General features: G+C 41.2%; 1 protein-coding gene across 1 annotated transcript; it reads right to left on the reverse strand.

The window, feature by feature from the left end:
• Positions 1–1,221: 1,221 nt before the first annotated feature.
• On the reverse strand, positions 1,222–13,405 carry BANF2 (BANF family member 2). Its single transcript, XM_061633637.1, has 4 exons — positions 13,329–13,405; positions 9,655–9,771; positions 4,811–4,939; positions 1,222–1,421 (listed from the first exon to the last, which is right to left on the reverse strand). Exons 3-4 carry the CDS (start codon positions 4,934–4,936, stop codon positions 1,275–1,277), a joined length of 273 nt encoding a protein of 90 aa, XP_061489621.1. The 5' UTR covers positions 4,937–4,939; positions 9,655–9,771; positions 13,329–13,405; the 3' UTR covers positions 1,222–1,274.
• Positions 13,406–21,514: the final 8,109 nt, after the last annotated feature.

Raw genomic sequence — 21,514 nt, forward strand, 5'->3', positions numbered from 1 at the left:
TTAAAAACAAGGAATTAATCTCTCTTATGCTGACTGCTACATAGTTAAAAATACTGTATCAAAATTTTGGAAGGACTTTAAAAAAGAGCTACTATTGAACATTGCTGCTCCAGGCTATGGTTTATAGGAGGTGTGGGAAACCTTTGGTCCTCCAGATGTTGCTGAATTACAACTCCCATCAGCCTGAGCCAATGGCCAGGGATGATGGGAGTTGTAGTCCAACAACACTGGAGTGCCAAAGGTTCCCCACACCTGGTTTAAAGCAATAGCATAAAAATTAATGCAGAAATGAAGACTGGCCAAAGGCCAGATTACAAAGGAAACCTTTCTGCAGTTTCGGTTGATTTTATTTTTTACACTAATCAAAAAGAAAAAGGATGGCCCCGGTAGCATATTTATATCTCTGGAATGAAAATATAACTTTTAAGAAGAAACTATTAACTACAAAATACATACACTAGACTAACGGCACAATCCAACTTGTATTTGCTTGGGGGAGTTGGATTTGGTGGTCCCCTGGCTAAGCTGGCAGGTTGCTGGCACTGCTGGGCGCTGCTGGGCTCCACCAGTGGAAGCGCCTCATCCCGGCACCACTGCAGCACTGCTGGGACCCTGCCAGCTCCGCTGGGGGTCCACCAAGGACGGCAAGCCTGGCAGACGGAGAGCAGTGGAAGCCGGAGGAAGGCCCCAAAATGGGGCGTTCTGGGGACATGGTGGAGGAGGGGTATTCGCAGGAGCCAGCTTTTGCTTTTCTGGCCCCAGCATTCCACCAGCCCAGCGGCTCCTGAACAGGGAGTGGATGCTATGGAGCCCTCCCCCTGCCGGCTTCCCATTATTTGGAAGGTTTACTATACTGTACGTAACCTTAATAGTCATGATTTGTTAAGCTTAAAAAAATTATAAAAGAATTCTTTTCAAAGGGAGAATCTTGTCAACTTCTCTCTGCTGACTTTTACACAGAAAGGGGAAACCTATTTATTCCTGCTGGCCTTGAGAAACTGAAGATGACTACTGTACCCCGGGTTTTGTGGCTGTTCTGTGTTGTTCCTCATTTTCAAGTGTTTTATTGTATTTTAGATTTGTATACCACTGTGTTATTTTTATGAATTGTGATATATAAATAGTTTAAAATAAGTAAAGTACTAGCTTGATAGAGAAATGCTTAATTACTTCAACAACATTAAGAGTCTACTGCAAGAAATTGTTTATTTCAGGCTATGAGGATGAAAGCGTGGTTGTTGTTTTGAGGTGGGGGGAAACATCTACGTGGCTCCTTAGAGGAATGCATAGCACCACTCCAAGAGACAAAGGGCACATTGCTCAGCCTGGCAGCTACTGGCTCCATAGGATAACTTCAACCACTTTTGAAATGCAGCACATTCCTTCTTCAAGAGGAGGAACTGGCCCAGGAGGATATACGCCTGCAAGAGCAGGAAGCAGAATTAGTACTATTTTCCTCAGTAGCAGCAAAAGTAGCCCTGAAATGAATTTCAAAAAGGAAAAGGAAAATCTAGAAAATATGTGAATTTTGTCATTTGGAATTTGAGGTTGAAATTTGATCCTGAAATTCAACCTTCAATTTTCAACACTAAATTTTGTTGTTGAAATGTGTAGTTTTTACAACCTACCTGTTCAACCTTTCTGGTTAAATGAATGATGAAATCATTACAAAGTTTAACTGAGAGCTTCCTGTTCTGTTCATTGCTTCCAGCCATGCATCATGCTTGAGGTCAAATAATGTCTTTATATATTAATGCTGAAAATGAAATATTAATCAAATATTCATTATCAGCATTCAAATGAAAAAGTCTGAGGAAAATTTATGGGCCTAACTAGTTTTAGCGTGAAACATAGACTAGGTTCACAAGAGCACTCAGTGCATGGTTGCAGTTTAAACAATAATCATACTGAAAGCCAAATCTAGTACAGGTGTTCAGAATAGGACTTAAGTAAACGCAAACAAGAGAGTGTACTAGCAGTGTCCCCCATCCCATCGCCCTCCATGAGTTCGAAGGTGACTATAGCAGGAAGCATCATGCCCTCATAGAAGCCCTTGTGCATTTTGAAATCCTGGAAAGTCAAAGTTTCAAAACTTGCAGAAGCCTCTACAAGTACAGGAGGCTTTCTTATTGGAGATAATAACCCTGGAACATGCAGAGGGTGACAAGGTGAGAGACAGAGCTATCACACATTGTGCCCTCTGTTCCTTCCAGCATGTTTATCTAAGCCCTATTTGGAATGCCTGGGCTCCAGTTGTTTGTGGTATCTGACAACTGCGGAGATAAAGATTGCCATGCTACATGGAAGCAGAAAACCTAGGATTTCTAACTGTACTTAGCCTAAGGCTACAAATTAAAATTTTCCACCTGGCAAGAAAGTTAAATAAGCAATGTACAATCTCCCATTGTATAAGATCCACTGGGATGGCATGACTCCCTGCATTCCAGACCACCTACCATCTGTCATAATGATGCATACTTATTTATCTAAAAACATCTATCCGATTTCACCCAATCCATTGTCCCACAAACCACTCAGGGTGGCCTGCAACAATTTAAATCACAATTCAATAAAATATATTCAAATAGAAATAATAAAACAATAAGAATACATAAAATACACGCCAATGGCCAAGGTGCCCAACAGGAATCTCCCATTACCACCTTTTGGGACCAAATCCTGAGGAAAGACTGGAACCACTACAACACAGTGGCCCTCAAACCCATTCCTGCCAGGCAGTCCAGAAGGATACCATGACCGATTGTATTGAAGGCCAGTGAGAGGCCCAGCAGAACCAACAAGGATGCACTTCCGCTGTCTAGTTCCTGTCTTAGGTCATCAACCAAGGTGGCCAAAACTGTTTCAGTCCCAAAATCAGACTGGAAGTCAGATTGAAATGGATCTAGATAACTGGTTTCATCCAATAAACCCTGCACCTGAGATGCCATAGTGTGATCAAGTACCTTGTTCCCAAAATGCCAACTTTGAAATTGGTTTGAAATTACCCAACATGGTAGGAACCAGAGAGAGTGTTTCAAGAGAGGTCTAAATACAACCATCTAAAGACTGGATGGAACTACACCCTCCTTTAAGGAGGCATTCACCACTCTTCTTACCCTCTTGACCAAGTCCCTTTTGGCTCTTAATCAACCAAAAAGGCTGAAGATCACAAGCATAAATGGTTGATTTCACACTACCAATAATCTTGTCTACATGTTCAAGCTGTACAAACTGAAACGTATCCACCACAATTGGACAAGCAGATGGCAAAGTTCTGTAAGTGACTTTATCCACATAGCATCTAGCAAAACTGTCACAGTGGGCAACCAAATATTCCTCCTCAATTCTAATAAGATGTAAGATGACTCTGTGCAGATGGTGGTGAAAAAGTATTATTTCTTTACCACTATAATCACTACAGTAGAGACCTTAATATGGACTCTAGCCTGTGTTCAGTCCATTGTTTCCTGGACTTTTATCCATCATTACTCTAACCATCATCCCTGCTGCTTCGTCACCTTGAGCTCGCTGAAAAACCAGGGAGCAAATTGCTGTATCAGAAGAGAGAGGATGCTTGGGAACAATCACATCAACTGGTTGAGTCATTTCACTATCCCAAAGATTGATCAGAGCTTCAACAGAATCACTGACTATGATAGCAGGAAACTCCCCCAGGGCGATCAGGAAACCATTCAGATCCATCTTGCTCCAAAGATGGATCTTTTTAATCATTCCCCCACTTCTCTGGAGGATAGGGGCTCCTGTTAGTCTCTACAAGGTAGCAGCCTGCCCATGACAATGGGGCCACATATAGCCACTCCATCCCCGGATCACCCAATCCCTGTCCAGACCAAAAAAAGTAAGTTCAGAGTATGTCCTGCTACATGAATGGGGCCTGATATCATTTGGGACATACCCATGGTTGTCATGTAGGCCATGAAGTCCTACATTACAGTGGCTTCTGCATGAATGTTAAAGTCACCCAGTACCATAAGTCTAGGAGACTCTTGTACCATACCCAGACCACCACCCCAGCTAGCTCAGGTAAGGAAACGGTTGGACCGTGAACCCTGGCACTTCTCTGTAATACATGCCAAGTCTGTTCCTTCATCCCGGATCAAATCCTGGATGGTCTAGCTTTTACCATTTATTGACCTAGCATTCAAAAGCCCATTATTTTGGCCAGGGAGGGAGTGGAGGTGCCACCATATCTCCCAGGGTCTTTGTTGACAGACAAACTAGAAGGAAGAGAGAGGACACCCTCCTCTCCCCCTCTCCTCCTGAAACAGTGTCTGCCTGCCATTACTACCCCTAAATTCTAGAAGTAGCTGTTATATAGCAAAATATCAACATTGTCAGAGGGCAGCCCTTTGTGCGGCTCTGTAGCCCAGGGGTGGGAAACAGGATCTGGCCAGCAAGCTAAATCCTGAGCTCCCCCATGGGCCACCATGATATCAGATGATTCAATTTCAAAGTAAAGAATTAGTGTGCTCCTGATTCTTTCCTTTCCTCCTTTTCAACTCAGCTTGAACTCAGATTGAGAGACTGGAGCACATGAGAAATTATACCTTTTATTGTTCACATGCTTAAGTCTTGGTTTTAAGATGCATATGGGATAGCGGGTGGGAATAGGCAAGAGCCCTTTCCCCACCATCAACAGCAATCCAGGTCAACATAACTGAGCAAGACCACTCCTGCGTGCTTGTCCTGCAGAGACAGCTTGTATTGCTTCTCACAATGTTTTAAAAATCAGCATGTATGTGTGTATTTGATAAGAGTGTGTTATCATATGAAGCATTAAAATAGTCACCTTGTCAAAGCCCTTTGCAGCTAGGCTTGCTCCAAGCTCCTCATTTATACCATCCACAACTGTAATAAGTTTCTCACCCATAGGTTCACACACAAAGTCCTGGAATTTCTTGTTTCTGATAGCCATAGTCTAAAACAGTAGTAGAAGAGAGGAAGGCAAGACAGAAGGATGATAATATTATATAAATGATAATGTAAAGAATAAGTAGCCCCAGAAGTATTGAGTGTTGGTATTTGTTCTGTCAAGGGGCAGATGTTCTTTTAAACAGATCCAGATAGGCAGTGATAAGCACTAACACAAATAAACGAGCAATTCACCATTCAACTGCTAGAGATCCCTTCCTTTAGATCTTATTCCCTGGATCATCAATCATGCATTCTTCTTCTGTCCTGTGCAAGTGTGGAGTCTCATTTGAGCAGTGGGCTGCCATAATTTATATACTAGTGGGCTGTGTCACACGATCCCTTTGGCCTCACTGGTTGCTTCAAAGGGGTTTGCCCAGCAAGTCAAGATAAGCCATGTGCCATCCTCATTTACAATGTATGTTAGGTAGCTGATTTATTGATAACATACATTGATAACAATGTATGTTAGGTAGCTGCATTATTAAGCATGCCCACTCATATGTCAATGCCCCTGTCCTATCAATCAGAATGAATAACTTCCAGGCAGGGAGTCAAAGGAGATGACCATGCCTTTCCTACAGGAAAAGACTTCACAGGCAGCCCATCTACATAAGTACATCCTTTCCCATAGGACACTCTGACAAAGTGTGTTCCTGTGACCTTATGACCTGGAGCCTCCACCCCCTCACAGTCTGTTCTAATTAGACTGCCTTTAGCCATACCTCTCATGATATCACTCATTCTTACACAGAATTAACTCTTTACATGATACAGCTACATATAAAAGCATATTGTTAAGCACATTATAGGCATTAAATGATACAGCTACATATAAAAGCATATTGTTAAGCACATTATAGGCATTAAAGGGGTAATTGCTGGATTCCACCTATCTCTTTGAGATACAATCCATCTTGTGCCATGTTCCAGTAGAGTATTACAGAAGGCAAGAGTACTTACAGCAGCGGAGTTTTACTGAGCTTTCCCTCCCCCCCAACCCCACAGGGACCTTACAGTCTTGTACAAAGAGAAACAAAGTTTAAGAGGAGCACAAACAATCATAAATCCAACTTTTTTCATTAACCTTCTTGCAGACTGGGGGGGGGCACTTTTTGGCCTCAGGTGCACTTTTCATTGTGTAATTTACATATACGTAGACCTACAAGGATGTTCTAGGACATTATCACAAATTTTACTCTGTACAATGTCCCCAAATTTCAGCCAGTTATCACTTACCATTTTCCTTCTGGAAACAAAAACCCCTACTGGGGTCCAAAAACACTGCTGAAACTGTTGTTTTCTCAACATGCACAAAAAAGGGCCAACTTATACTGCTCAGACAAATACCTCCTCTGAATAAGTGTTTTTGGCTCAAAGTGCTTTGGTAATGTCAAGCACCCTTGTGGTGTTAAAAAAAAAGTTATCGGGGACAAAGTTGGAAATCTCATTGAGGTCTAAATATATCCCAGAGTCAGACAATGTGATTTTTGTGTTGGGTCTGCATGAGGGTTAGCTGTTCCAAAGGAAAGGATTTGCACTGGAATTCCCTGCTAAAACAAATGTTTTTCCCTTTTCCTATCCAGCACAATCAGTATAGCAAATCTGGAAGAACTGCTTCAAAAACAGCCCCATGTGGTAGCCTTAGCCTTTGTATACATTATGTGCATTATTATGCATTGGTTCTGAGCATGCTCAGAGCTGTTTCCTGGATGAGCAAGGTTAAATCCTGCAGTCAATCTTATTTCAGTCAAAATTTTGCCCAGGGCCAGCTCCAGGTTTCTTGGGGTGTCTAGGGACAGGATACCAGTGTGCCCTTTGACCTCATCCTTTCCTTCTTAAACCCTGTATTGTGGCTCCTCCCCTTTAAACTAAAATTTTGACTGATGTGACAACTACTTATTGTCAGAAAAACAACACAAACTTTAGTATTCCATTAGGTGTCTTTTTAATCGTTTTGTCAACTATATAATTTAGAGGTATAACTTAATCTGCAATCCTGTGCACACTTCCCTGCCACCCTGGGCTCCTTTGGGAGGAAGAGTGTGATATAAACCAAATAAATAAATAAATAAATAAGATGAAGATCAAAAGGCTTCCTTCTGAGCAGGGCTGGAAGGAAGGAAAGATTGGTAGCCTCGCAGTGAGCAATCTTTTCAGTTCCACACAGAGACAACATAAGCTCTGCTTTTAGGAGGCATTAAGAAATACAGTAGGGCCCTGCTTATACGGCGGGTTAGGGACCAGGCCCCCGCCGTGAAGTGGAAATTGCCGTAAAGTGGAACCCATTGACTATAATGGGTCGCGCTGCGCAAAAATGCCGCAAAATGCCACAAAAGCAGCTTTAAAATGGGGAATTTCCCCTAATTGAAAGCCGCCACATCAGCGGAACGCCGGAAAATGGAACGCCGTAAAGCAGGACCCTACTGTAAGCAGTTTCCGAAGTGAAGCAAGCAGTGTGTTGGGCAGGTAGGAGATGCTTTTTTCCTGATGGGGAGGTGGGAGGGTGGCAGCAGCAGTATGGGTGGTAGTAGTGGGCCTCAGCCAGTGCCCCACCTAGGCCATGCCTGCCGCCAGCCCTGATTTTGCCAGCTGAGGGGAAAAAAACCCAGTCTTGTTTGGGTGACTAATATTTATTATAGAAAGACAAGACTGAGACACTCACACTATGTTCAGCATTTGACTCTCACAGGTTTGAGCATGCTGAGAACCAATGCATGATTCCCAGAGCTTGGAAGTAACTAGTTAGAAAAAAACAAATTACTTGTAATTTATTACTTTTTTGAGGAATAAGTGGGTAATTTCTTTACATTTTGACTTCAATAGAACGAGAGTAATTTTATTACATTTGAGGAGTAATTCTAATGTTTCCAGAATTACTTTTCGGCATTACTGGGGGGGGGGACAGGGAAAGTCTTCTGGTCTTCTGATTGATTCATGGATGAAAATCATGTGCCTCAAACTTGGCTTCTGCAAAGCGTCACTCTTCCGTCATGCTCTGTGGGTGTTTAGGAGGGGAGGAGGGAGGAGGTGGAGAGCGAGACGGGGGTGGAGTGGAGAAAACAATTGTTTAAAAAATGGACAATGGTGGAGAAGAGTGGATAACTGATCATTTTCGCCCAATTTGCTATAGCTGTGCATGTGAACGATTGTAGTGAAGAAGTGACAGCCAAATTTGTGCATGTTTATGGGTACCTGAAGAAAGTTTTGACAGAAAGAGGGACATCTTTCAAGTCTGAATTATTTTGGGAATTGTGTCAGTTGTATGGAATGAAGAAAATGCACGTTGCTGTTATTGTTTCTTTGGAAATCACAAAGAGGCAATCAATAAGTGATAACTGATTATAATATAACTGGGTAAAGTTATAATGTTATAACGGGGATAAAGTGCCATCACAAAAGGTTGCAAAGATATATAAGCAAATAAGGATAAGCACAGACAGAGAAAAGGACAAACAGAAATGAAACTGCAATGAAGGATTAGAGGATTAGAAATAATTACGTTATCCATAAACTAAAAGATTGGCTGACTGTAGCAAATGTCTCAAGCACCTTTCAAAATTAAGACCAAACATTTTCTTAATTCTAGCCAGAGTACTGTATGAATAAGATATTAAATTTATTTTCTTTAATGGCAATATTCTATGAAAACCAAACACCATCAGAAAAAAGAGCAGCTGCGGGAGGAACTATGGCCTGTGTTTCTTAAGAAAAAAAATTGCCTGGCGGAGGAACAAAATGGGATGGAAAATTTAGGAGCTCAGTCTTCAGAATAACTGGAAGGAGAGATTGCTGTCCCATACCCACAGCTGTCCTCAGGAGGGGGCAACTGCATACACCCCTGAACCATAATCCCCAGCTTCCCAGCTTCCATTTTAAAAACAGTAAGTTTCTAGTATCGATAGAACCCAAGATACAAGGCAAAACATGCAGGAATTTTTCTCCTCACTTGCTTTGTGAGAAACTAACCTGCTCAGTCTTTTTTAAATAATGAAGGAAATCATAGAAATGATTGACAACTAGCAAAGTGATATAACGCATTAGACCAAAAGAAGGCCAGACTTCTTTACCCATTGGCTACATTCTTAGTTTGTTCTTAATTTTTGTACGGTGGCCTCCCCCTGTGGTGAAGTCATTGCTACCACACAGAAAATAACACAGGTATCCAGAATTTTAGGATGTGTACACATGGCAATTTAAAGTGAATTCAATGCACTCCCTATGTGCATGTTCTTTGCACCATCCACACAATATCATCCTCATCCAAGTGATTTGGATTTTCCTGATCCATGAATAATCAGTAAGGGGGGGAAATCTCACATAAAATTCAATGTTACACGAGTGTGGATGCACTGAAGCGCATTGTGCGGATGGTGTTTTTTTTTTAAGTTATGTTTTGCTGGGTGCTGTCTTATTGTCACACCTCTACTTCAGTTTGCTTACCACCTGAGCATAACCTAGCCATTTTGCATCCATCAACTCTTCCCCCAGGAATGCAGCATGCCTAGTTTTACTGGTTGCTGTTGAAGGCATGTAATTTTTTTAAAATTTAAAACCGCTGTTTTGTGCAGAACTGCTCTTGTGCAAAACAGCTATATTAAAAATAAAATGGGCCTTATAGACAGAGGATGCAGAAAAGAAAAACACTGTCTCCAAATTCCTCTCCTGCAAATCGCTCTCCCTCTCCTGCATTGACTGTGTGCGCTTATGTTTGAAACATACTGGTTTTGTTCTCCGAGCTGCACCATGGCTTTCTGAGTTTGGGGTAGGGGGAAGGTATGGAAATTGGCTGTCCTTTGCCCTGGCAAGGTGCTCCTCAGTGGGCTGTTGGCTCTGTACCTGGTGGGAAAAAACAAACCTAGAGAATATATCCCATGACCAATCAATAGATGCAAAATTATCAAAGGCAAGGAGTCGCCAATCCATCACCTGCAAGCACCATGGCACCCACAAAGTCCTTCAGTGGCACCCCCAGTAGGTAGACCAGAATCTAAGCATTTTTTAAGTCTCTAGCCCTACTAGAAAGAAAGTTATAGAGCTAAATGTGCAGGTACCCTTCAAAATGATTTATGTGAAATGAACCAAGCCTGGCTGCTTCTGCCTGTCGGTGCTATTAGCCAATGAGTGGAGTCAGAGCTGTGATTAACATGTGGATTGTTTGGACACCAGGCAATAGGAATCCCTGGGATCCTAAAGAGCTGCTGTTTTAGAGGGCTTTACTGCACTTCTTCCTGTTTGTCTTTTTTTCTAGTCCCTGGAATCTCCTTAGTTTGCCCTTTCTTTTCCCCTAGCAACCAGGATGCATCTTTCCTGTGCAGGGTTACCTGAGATCATGAAGTGCCTAGAGGTTATTTTCTACAAATACTACTACACAATAAGCATGGATGAATGTTAAGGAATCCCCCTTTGCCCCAAAAGGTAAATGTGAAAATTTTGCAAAGACATTTAGGCATGTCTCCTGCTTTGCAGGAGCTAAGGACCAGGGACTCATAAAGAATTTACTGCATAGGTAACTTACAGTACAATAGTATACCTTCTCAGAAATAAGTCTCTTTGTGCTTAATGGAGAAGTAAGTGGGTACAGGATGGCAGCCTAGGCTTGGTTTAGGGTTCGCATTGGGAAATATTTATTTATTTATTTATTTATTATTTCAATTTATATACCGCCCTTAGCAGAATAGCTCTCAGGGCGGTGAACAAACAAGGTAAAATACAATATATCATGGTAAAAAATCACAAAAACATGTACAAACAAACAACAGAAAGCACAACAAAAACAAATACAACACAAATTAAGAAGGATACATATTAAAAATAGAAAGATTAAGAAAATTAAAAGATTAAAATGCCTGGGAGCATAAAAAGGTCTTTACCTGGCGCCGGAAAGATAGAAGTGTAGGCGCCAGGCGTACCTCTTCGGGGAGGCTGTTCCACAACTCAGGGGCCACCACAGAAAAGGCCCTAGATCTAGTAACCACCCTCCGGGCTTCCCGATGAGTTGGTACCCGGAGGAGGGCCTTAGATTCTGAACAAAGTGAACGGGTAGGTTCATAGCGAGAGAGGCGTTCCACAAGGTATTGAGGTCCCATGCCGTGTAAGGCTTTATAGGTAAAAACCAGCACCTTCAATCTCGCCCGGAAGCAAATAGGGAGCCAGTGCAGACGCGCCAGAATAGGTGTTATATGCGAAGACCGACTGGTCCTCATCAATAGTCTGGCAGCCGCATTCTGCACCAGCTGAAGCTTCCAAAATATGGGGTTCTTGTGCCTTTAACAGCTGTATGGCAGGCAGAAATTCAACAGGTCAAGTATTTTCTAGTATGGATATAGAATTATGGGAAAAGCTTCACCATAACTACTGTCTTATGTCAGCCATTTTGTGACTGGTGGTCCCAGAACTCTCTCAAAATTTGAAATGTGCCCTGTGCTTCAAAAAGATTGGCAACCCCTGCTCTGTATTCAGGGGACCAGGTCGCTCAGGCAGCATAGTATCTTGTCCGTCTCATTCAAAACCTCCTCCCTAGGAAGTAGGGTTGCCAGGCTCAGGGCCTGAGAATGATTTTGTATCTTTAAGAGAAGAGAAAGTCAGCCAAGTGCAGGTGTTCTTGCAACTCTGTAATGGGAAAACCCACAAGGTGGAATTCTCCCTTCTCCCTGCACAACTTTTAAAGATACAGAAGACCTCTTGGTTGCCAGGCCCAGCCTCCAGGAGAAGGGATAACATTTATTCTGGTGGATTACTTTTGATATGTGCATTTTCCGTTTACCTATGTTGTGTCTCTTAAGTTCTACCTCTGACAGTTCAATTGGACATATGTGTCTACCCAATGAATTCAATGGGACTTCCTCCCAGGTAAGTATGTACAGGATTAAGTTATCTCTAAGTTATACTATTGACAACAAAATTACAAAGGCAACTAGTACAGTACTAAAGTTTGCATTTTTCTTTGGTGATAGGGGATTGCAATATTGATCAAAATGTGTTTGAGTTGAAAGGGGTGCTGTGGTGTTTTTTGCAGCACAACAACGGCATGCCTTCAAGTGCCGCAGTAGAAAACCTGTTCAGTACTGGTGGCAACGTAATGACTGTAAAAAGACATTCCTTGAGCAAAGATGAGACATAACAGTAGTATATTATAAAAGCAGTATTTCAAGTGTAAAATTTGATTTCGAGGGGGGAAAGTATACGTGTGTTGGGGTATCACCACTGCTGGGATGAGGGGTGGATGTGAGATTCTGTTATGCCGTTCTGTTAATCTTATGGATCAAGAAGTTTATTCTACTACCTTCTGTGTGTGTGCGTGTGTGTTTCTTTTTAATGTTGTTTTAGGCTAGTTAGATGTGCAGCAGCCAAGGCCAGCACCTTGTAGGCACTCCATTTTTTAAAAAAGTAACTCAATTGTAATTGTAGTGATCACTTTGGTGTAATGATAAGGTAATCAGTTACTTTCAGAGCAATTGTAATTGTAATGGTAATTTATTACTTTTGGGGGCCATGTAACAGTAATTGTAATTTATTCCTTTTTAAAAGTAATCTTCCAAGCTCTGTTTAAAATGAACAGTAGTAAGGATGGGGAAAAGTATGAGAGAGGACCTGAGTATGTGAACTTTCCCCTCTTAAATAAAGGGGGGGCAAATTCAAATTGGGTAAAGCCCTCTTTGAGGTTGACCCAACTCAAGTTAGGGCTCAGCTCTGCCTCTGCACCATGTCCACCTCTGCCTGTTACCGCCCTCTCCCTTGGCTTCATAGAGGTGCCTCAGCTTTGCAGAGCATCATTTAGAGCTGGGAATTGCAGGGCCTGACATGGGGAGGACAAACAGCAAGTGTTTCCTGTCTTAACAGGACAGCCTCCACACGGCCCCTCCTTAGTTGCATGAAGTGCAATTTGCAGCCACAAGCCCCAGAGCATCCAACTGCAAGAGGATGCTCCATAGTGCCCCCTTCCCCAAGGGTGGCTATTTTTGGCTTGGTGAAAGGGTAACAGGGAAGGGGAAGCAGCAGCTAAAATCAGGCTAAGTGTTCCAGTTGAACACTCAAAAGCCCCCCAAGGTTTTTCTTAGTGTTGAGAATTGTGACACTCACACAGCCAGATTTATTTTGGTTGCCAGAAGGCTCAAGGCTTCTTCCTGTCTACCCAGCACTTTTTGTTAGGATGGGGGGAAATCAATAGCTGCAGTTTTTGAAAGAAAACTTCACGTGTTGGTTTCCACCTGTTATACAGAGCTTCTGTTCATATAAAAGGAGGCATCCCAATTATAAAAGTTGTGCTTGCCTAGCATTTCCTATTACAGAGTTAATGACTTAATAAAAACATTACATCATTCTGATTTATTACATTTAGATTCTGTTTTCCTTCAAGGATTATGTACATATAAGTATAGATATGAGGACTGTACCTTTTATATGTGCCCAGCTCCAGTGCCTTTAGCAATAGCCTGCTAAGAACAGGGCACACATTTGGAAAGACTTTTCTTCGAGCAGACATAAGTAGGAGTAAAAGCTTCACCTGCTCAATCTCTCAGGTTATATCACCCTTAGGGCACAGAAGCAGGACCAATAAAAGATGGCAACTGTGGGAATCATAAGGTTGTCCCATTGAATTTTCACAAGCATTTTGCAAAGTAAGTTCAATACAATGAGTAGCAATCCAAGGCTGCTTTGTGGATTTCATGATGGAATAGTGATAAGAAATGGCATTATTTCAGTTTATGCTTTGGTCCCTTTAGCTTACTGTTGTACATACCGACTAGCAGCTATTCTCAAGAGTCTAAAGTCAGAAGTCTATCCCATCTCTACCAGGAGAGTGAATCTGGGACTTTTGCTATTCAAAGTATATGCTCTACACTGAGCTACAGCCCTTTCTCTGCTTTGAATCCAGGTGTGATATCCTATCTACTGTACTACAGAGACAGTCAATACACTTTACAAGAAGTTCTTGCTCACCTGTACCTTTGTGTGTCTAAGTATAAATATTAACTTGGTAGGAGTTAAGGTTAACTATCTCCATGGGTCATGCAGTCCTATTCACAAATGGATGGAGATATGTACCTTTAGGTATGCAGCAGTAACCATGGTGTTTGCATCTAGATGCTGATGACAAAACAATGCTGGGCAGCCAAGAAGTAAGTTCATCATCATAACTGTTTATTTGTATGCTCTCTTTCCAGTAATCTATGCTCAAGGTGGCTCACAACATGAAAATGCCACATAATTCACTGTTACAAAACAAAATTCAAATAGTCAAACAGTAAGTTAAAGAAAACATTAAGAAATACACAATAAATTGAAACAGTACCCTTATAATTTGTAAGGTTCAACAATAATACAAAAACATAATCCCAATAACAGCAAAAATAACTGACCAGCAGAATAAAATTTTGGCCCAAACAAAAGCCCCTAAACAACACCACAGTCAAGAAGGTCTCTGGCATCTCCAGGTAGCAGTAACATTTATACCTGCAGTCAGTCAGGGCCTCACCCTCCCAGACTTTAACTTTCCTATCTTTTCTGGGAATGCATACTTTTTTTTTCCATTATAGAAAATGCAAAATCCAAAACATCCATTACCTCTATAAAAACATAAATTATATATATATAAGGAATAAGGGTTAATATTATTAAATTTATCATTCCAAATAATACAAACAGCAACTATTTATAGATAAATAGGTTCTGCTATGATGGAGTTTTGAATACATAACACTTTGGACACTGGGCCCAGAAACAGACTTGAGGTCAGTGCAGATGGTAAAGAACTGGTGTGATATGACCAGAATGGCCAGTCCTACATGGTAACCTTGCTGACCTATTTTGGACCACCTGAAGTTTCCAGGCTGCTTTCAAAGGACAGCCCCCATATATAATACATTGCAGTAATCCAAGTGTGAGGTTACCAAAGCATGGATACCTCTGGCAAAGTCATCTCTGTCCAGATGGGGCTCCAGTGGGTATATATCAGCGTAAGCTAATAAGGCACTGACAACACTGAGGTCACCTGTGTTCCCAATAGTGGCAATCATGGATAATTTTTTATTGAAGTATTTATAAGCCACACTTTCATAAAAAATCAAGGTGGTATAAAACATACAAAGTTATAATAAAATCACCAAAACTATCCATAAAACTATTAAACACATTAATAAATACTGGTTGGTTCAAAAAAACACATATTGCAAGGCCTGTCTAAACAGGACAGTTTTCAGAAAACATTTAAAATAAGGCAGGGATGGTTCCATGCTAAAGGCTTGTTCCAGTGAAGGCTAACCAAACCTCAGTGGTGTGGGGAATAGAGATGGAAAATGTCAGAAAATTTTGAAGCCAGGGGGAAAAACCATTCCTACCCTCCAGATAAAAAACAACCCATGAATTTCAGGAAAATTTGAAATATATGCAATATATATTTTAGCACCCTTTACAGACTGAAAGTTACTTTAGGAACATAAGATGTATTATGTATAACTTGGTTTGCCCATAAAATTATCCTGTTCGGCATATTAAAAGTAGAGTTTATTCAAATATTACAAATTGAATTTAAATTTCTAAAATGTTTGCTACAAATTGAGCTACACACTACTGAGTTGTAAGGCACCTAGCATCCCTTTGGTTTTGCCAGTTTATAAGGAGAAAGCAAAAAACACTTTCTGCTTCTTTGTTTTGCTCTGTACCTTCTCCTGTTCCCAGTCCTTTGAGGCCAGGCTACTCAAGAGGACAGAAACAGATTCACCAACTATGCCACCAGAGGAAGCCACAAGCACAGAAGGCAGTGAATCCTTCTTCCTTCTTGTGACAATGGCAGTGCCCCCTAGAGGCAGAAATGCATCTTGCTTTTTCATCTGAGATTTGTTTTCTCACTGCACAACTCAGGACCTGCACATCCTCCGTATGGGAATTCTAATGAGCTGATACTGCACATAGTCTTACTAAAAAGTCTTCTTGTTACTTGGTTTTTGAAATCATTTTGGGGAGAAAATGTTTCTGACTCCAACGTTTTTCAATTTTTCAGAAAATGACTTTGGGATAAAAACAAAGAAAAAAGGTCCCCCCAACCCACATTTTTAAAGTTTTTTTCCTGGACCTTTACACCACTAGTAGGGAACCACCAGAAATTGTGTCAGAGGATTTCAGTGATCGAGATGGAGCATAAGGAATCAGACAGTCTTTGAAGTATTTCGGGTCTAATTTGTTTAGGGCTTTGTGAATTAACACAAGCACCTTCAACCTGGCCTGATAGCAAATCAGCAACCAGTGCAGCTCTTTCAGCAGTGGAGTAACTTGTTGCCACTAATCTGTTATACTTGAGCTTCTGATTTTAAAGGAAGCAAAAGCTGAGAGTAACCATATGCATACCCTACAATTCAGGAAAGCTGATTTTAATAAACTCAGAACAATGATAAGTAAGGTCCCATGGCAAGCAACCCTAATGAGAAAAGGAGTTCAAGATGGGAGGAAGTTTAAAAAAAAAATTCAAAAGGCACAATGGCAAACAATTCCAACAAGGAAAAAAGATGGAAGACAGAAGAAGAAGCCAACGTGGCTTCACAAAAAACTTAGATGACCTGAAAACAAAAAAGAACACATACAGGAAGTGGAAGGAAGGCCCAGTCACAAATGAAAAATACAGACAGGTAGCCTGGAATTCCAGGGATGGCATCAGGAAGGCTAAAGCTGAGAGTGAGTTGAGGTTAGCAAGGGATGCTAAAAACAACAAAAAAGCTTTCTTCAAGTACATCCACAGTAAAAGACGGAGAAAAGAAATGGTGGTACAGCTACTCAAATGAGGATGGCAAAATAATAACAGATAACGAAGAAAAGGCAGAAGTGCTCAATTCCTACTTTGGCTCAGTGTTCTCCCAAAAGAAGGTCTATGATCTTGGAATTGTAGATCACAACCTGAATATGAGCTAACAATGCAATGTGGCTGCAAATGCTGTTTTAGGCTGCATTAACAGAAGTATAGTTTCTAAGTCACGTGAAGTACTACTTCCCCTCTATTCAGCACTGGCTAGACCTCATCTTGAGAACTGCGTCCAATTGTGGACACCACACTCTAAAAAGGATGCAGTCAAACTGGAACAGGTTCAGAGGAGTGCAATCCTTCTTTCCACGTCGATGGCGGTATCTCATACGGAATTACATCCCCTGGACAACATAGCTATGGCAATACTTTTATGCTTCAATTCAATTACCATATTGATTATTAACATCTATATCCCTCCGTCTACTAGGAGAAGACACTTGGATATCCTTTGGGAAGCTCTCGATAAATATATATCAAATTTCGAATACACTTACCCAAATGCGGAATTTATTTTGACTGGAGACTTCAATGCTAGGACTGGAGCCACTTTGAACTCCCTCTTTGCCTCAAAATTATGGAAAGGAGAAGAATTTGATCACTACCTCCCCTCCCATGACAGAACTTCAAAGGATGCCAAAATTAACTATGGGGGGATTTGTTTGACGCGTTTCATAGGTAGTCATGAGATGATGATATTAAATGGTTGTAAACTACTAAATGATAATGGGGAATTCACTTTCATCTTCAACCGTGGGAGCAGTACAATCGATTATGTAATTATAACAAATTGCCTACTGAGGGCAATCACTAAATTCAAAGTAGGAACCAAATTAAATAGTGACCATCTTCCTCTTACTATAACACGCTACATTCCCGAACAAACTCATTTAACATCAGAATACCATCATTCCCTAAATAGTGCCTACCTTGTTCATAAAAAAACGATTTGGACCGAACTTCTATGTTCAAAACTCGCAATCTTTTTTAAGTCTACAGAAGCTGTGAATATACGTGAAAGGATGTTACAGGATTCTGAAGTGTATACATGTCTTACCAACTATGGGCAATTAATCCTTCACATAGTCTCCATTCTGACCCCAAAAAATCTAAAGACAGGCAAATTGTAAGATCCAACCCAAAATGGTTTGATAAAGAATGCCTAGAACTTAAACGTCAGCTAAGGTGTATATATTTACAATATCGAGATTCCAACATTAAGTCTCTCCCTGAGGTTTATTATGAAGTCAGAAGGAAATATAAGTCAACCCTAAGCACTAAGAAACAACAGGGCACTCACCAAGAATGGAAACTTCTTATAAACGTAGCGAAATCTAAAAACACAAAAAAAATTTGGTCCACTGTTTCTGCTTCCTGGAAAGCCACACCTTATTTTTCTTGTAACATTTCCCCTCAAAGATGGGAGCACTACTTTATGCAACTTTATCGAACCGAATCCTCCCAATCCACAAATTTTATCTCTTCTTTAGTTTTCTCTGATCTTCCTCAATGGCCACCTCCCAATCAGGAGGAAATAACTTAATTGATTGCCAGGCTAAAACCATCAAAGGCCCCTGGCCCCGACAATATCCCCCCCGAACTTCTGAAAAACTTCTCGGAGTGGTGGGCCCCGATTTTGGTAAACATCTTTACCAATATAAATAATACTGGTCTCTTTCCAGAGGCCTGGTTAGAAGCAATTGTTGTGCCAATACACAAAAAAGGAGATAAAGAGGACCTGGCGAATTACAGGCCTATTAGCTTACTCTCTGTAATTGGCAAATTATACACATCGTATTTAAAGATAAAACTAAACAACTGGCTAGAAGAAGAACGTATATTAGGAGACGAACAAGCCGGATTTAGGAAAGGACACTCTGCACTAGACCATTGCCTCCTTTTAAGCCATCTCGCATTGAAGTACATGAAACCTAGGGGTAATGGATTGTACGTAGCATTTATAGATCTGAAATCTGCTTTCGACACTATCCCTAGAGACCTCCTTTGGAACAAATTAGCACAATCTTCCATAGATAAAAGATTATTATTTCTAATCTATAATTTACACCAACGTACTTTGTTCCGAGTTCGTTGTGGAAAGGAGGGAGGCCTAACGAATCCAATCCATACTAACCAAGGGGTAAGACAAGGTTGCCCCCTAGCCCCCCTTCTTTTCAATTTATTTTTGAATGACCTCAACCCAATGTGCTTATCCAGGGAGTACCACCTCCCCAAAAATGGGAATCAATCCTGCCCTCTCCTCTTATATGCCGACGATGCGGTTCTTTTATCTCTTTCAAAGATCGGACTTAAAAGGTTAATACGCACTTTTATGACCTACTGCACCTCGAACCGTCTAACAATCAACTACCAAAAAACCAAAAATTTAGTTTTTTCAAGACGTCGAAACGTAGGCACTTGGATGGTTAATGGTCAGCAAATTTCCCTAGTTTCTCAATTCAAATACTTGGGTATCATCTTCCATTCAGCTCTGAGCTGGGTCATACATATTAAAGCTGCTGTAGCACTTGCGCGCAACAATGTTAAAAAACTTCTACGCTTTTTTTACTATAAAGGGGGGAGATATTTGCCGGCAGCAATTCAGATATTTCAACTGAAAATCATACCACAATTATTATTCGGTGTGCAAATTTGGGTCTCTGCATTCAATAACTCAGTAGAATCTGTCCTTTCTTCCTTTCTGCGCCAAATTATGGGCTTACCTAGATGCGCTCCGGCAGCGGCCCTCAGGCTAGAAGCTGGCCTGCCATCACTAGCATGCCAAGCATGGCTGCTTGCCCTAAAATATTGGATCAAAGTTTCCTATGAACCCCCTCTGGGTTATTTAGCTCACATGTGGAATGACACCCATATTTCCTGTTGGAATAACAACATCAGGAATAACCTTTCCCAGATTGGTCTATCTTTTGACTGTCTCTCATCTCAAACCTTCTCCTCGGCCAGAACATCCATCTGTACCCGTCTTAATGATATTGATTTCCAAATTGCCAACAACGAGGCTACCAAAACTTGCTCCCCAGTATATTTTAAATTGGATTTCAAATTTCATAAGCAGGCTCCCTACTTAGATTATCTTGAAGTACCCAATCTGCGTCTGGCCTTTACTAGGGCCAGATTTAATTCTCTCAATTCCGCACTTTTGACAGGGAGATATAAGGGGATTCCCCTTGACCGCCGCTTATGCCCCTGCGAATCTGGCAGTATCGAAACCCTTGAACATGTTATATTACTGTGTCCTATGTATAACTATATACGTCATAAACTTTTAAAAAAACCAATGGAAATTGTCTCCTGGATGTCGCCCGATAATAAAATACGTTATCTCATCTCAGGCACCAATAGGGGAATAACAAACGGAGTTGCTAAATTCCTGCACGCTGCACAAAGTTTACGCTCTAAAGTTCTTCCTGAGTAATGTATGTATCTTTTCAGCTGCTAAAGATATATCTTTTTTAATGTTCTTCGTTAACTTTCTTTACTCTTTTGTAATGTTTTATTATATGACGGGTCACTGACCGTAAAAATAAAGAATTTGAATTTGAGAACTGCGTCCAATTGTGGACACCACACTCTAAAAAGGATGCAGACAAACTGAAACAGGTTCAGAGGGGTGCAATAATGATGATCATGGGATTGGAAACAAAGCCCTGTGAGGAGAAACTAAAAGAACTGAGCATGCTTAGCCTTGAGAAGAGAAAACTGAGGGGAGATAGAATAGCACTCTTCAAGTTCTTCTTGATCATCCCAGAGTGCACGACAAGCCAGATTTCAACTGATCAAGAAAAACATCCTAATTGTTAAGCGTGGTATGACAATGGAACCAATTATCTAGGGAGGTGGTGGGCTCTCAAACACTGAAGGCATTTAAGAGGCAGCTGGACAGCCACCTGTCAGGTATGCTTTAAGCTGGATTCCTGCATTGAGCAGGGGGTTGGACTCGATGCGCTATTGGCTCCATCTGACACTACTATGCTATGATTCTATGCTCCTGTAAGCAGTCTGGCTGCTGCATTCTGCACTACTTGCAGCTTTTGGACCACATACAATAGCAGCCCCACATAAAGCATGTTACTGTAATCAAGCCTTGAGGTGGACTGTGATGTTCCTGATTATATTGTAAACATGGTAAGTGCTGGTTATATAGAAGACTTATGGTAAGTGAAGTGAAAGAGGGAGTACATGAGCAGTAGAATGCTGGATGATTGGCTGAGCATTTGAATGGCTGGGAGTATAAATGGAAGAATGACAGTTGAATCGGGTGGTGGAGGTTGGAGGTTGAGAGAGGTGAAAGAGAAGTTTTGGTGGTGTTTGGAGGTTGGTGGTGTTTGGAGGTTGGTGGTGTTTGGAGGTTGGTGGTGTTTGGAGGTTGGTGGTGTTTGGAGGTTGGTGGTGTTTGGAGGTTGGTGGTGTTGTTGAGAGTGAGTCGGAGTTCTGAGGCAATTAATGAGAAAGTACATGTCAGAACATATATGAAACCATAAGCTTGTCAACAAAGTAATTAAGTAATCTTGTTATTTTTAGTGTTCAATAAATATTTATTGGTTTACAGAAAGCCTGATTCTTCAGGGGGGATGGCAGAGTAACCAAGGCTGAACAGTAATTGTATCGAATGGTGGCAGCAGCGGAGGAAAAGATATTGTATCCAGTACCACAGAGCTGTAAGCTTCAGTCCAAGAGGCGGCAGGGGGGTTTGGGAATTACCTATACCCATAGACACAGGGTATCGAGATAGCCTGGCAAAGACTAAGGCACAGTCTAAAGGTTATA

The sequence above is a fragment of the Rhineura floridana genome, chromosome 1, assembly GCF_030035675.1.
Source record: "Rhineura floridana isolate rRhiFlo1 chromosome 1, rRhiFlo1.hap2, whole genome shotgun sequence".
NCBI lineage: Eukaryota > Metazoa > Chordata > Lepidosauria > Squamata > Rhineuridae > Rhineura > Rhineura floridana.

What these genes read in the sequence shown, in the direction of transcription:
- BANF2 (XM_061633637.1), bottom strand. Translation starts at nt 4,936, where the DNA reads ATGGCTATCAGAAACAAGAAATTCCAGGACTTTGTGTGTGAACCTATG. An exon ending in CTGCAAAGGGCTTTGACAAG is followed by an intron (nt 1,422 to 4,810) that starts GTGACTATTTTA and finishes CTGCTCTTGCAG; the next exon opens with GCGTATATCCTCCTGGGCCA.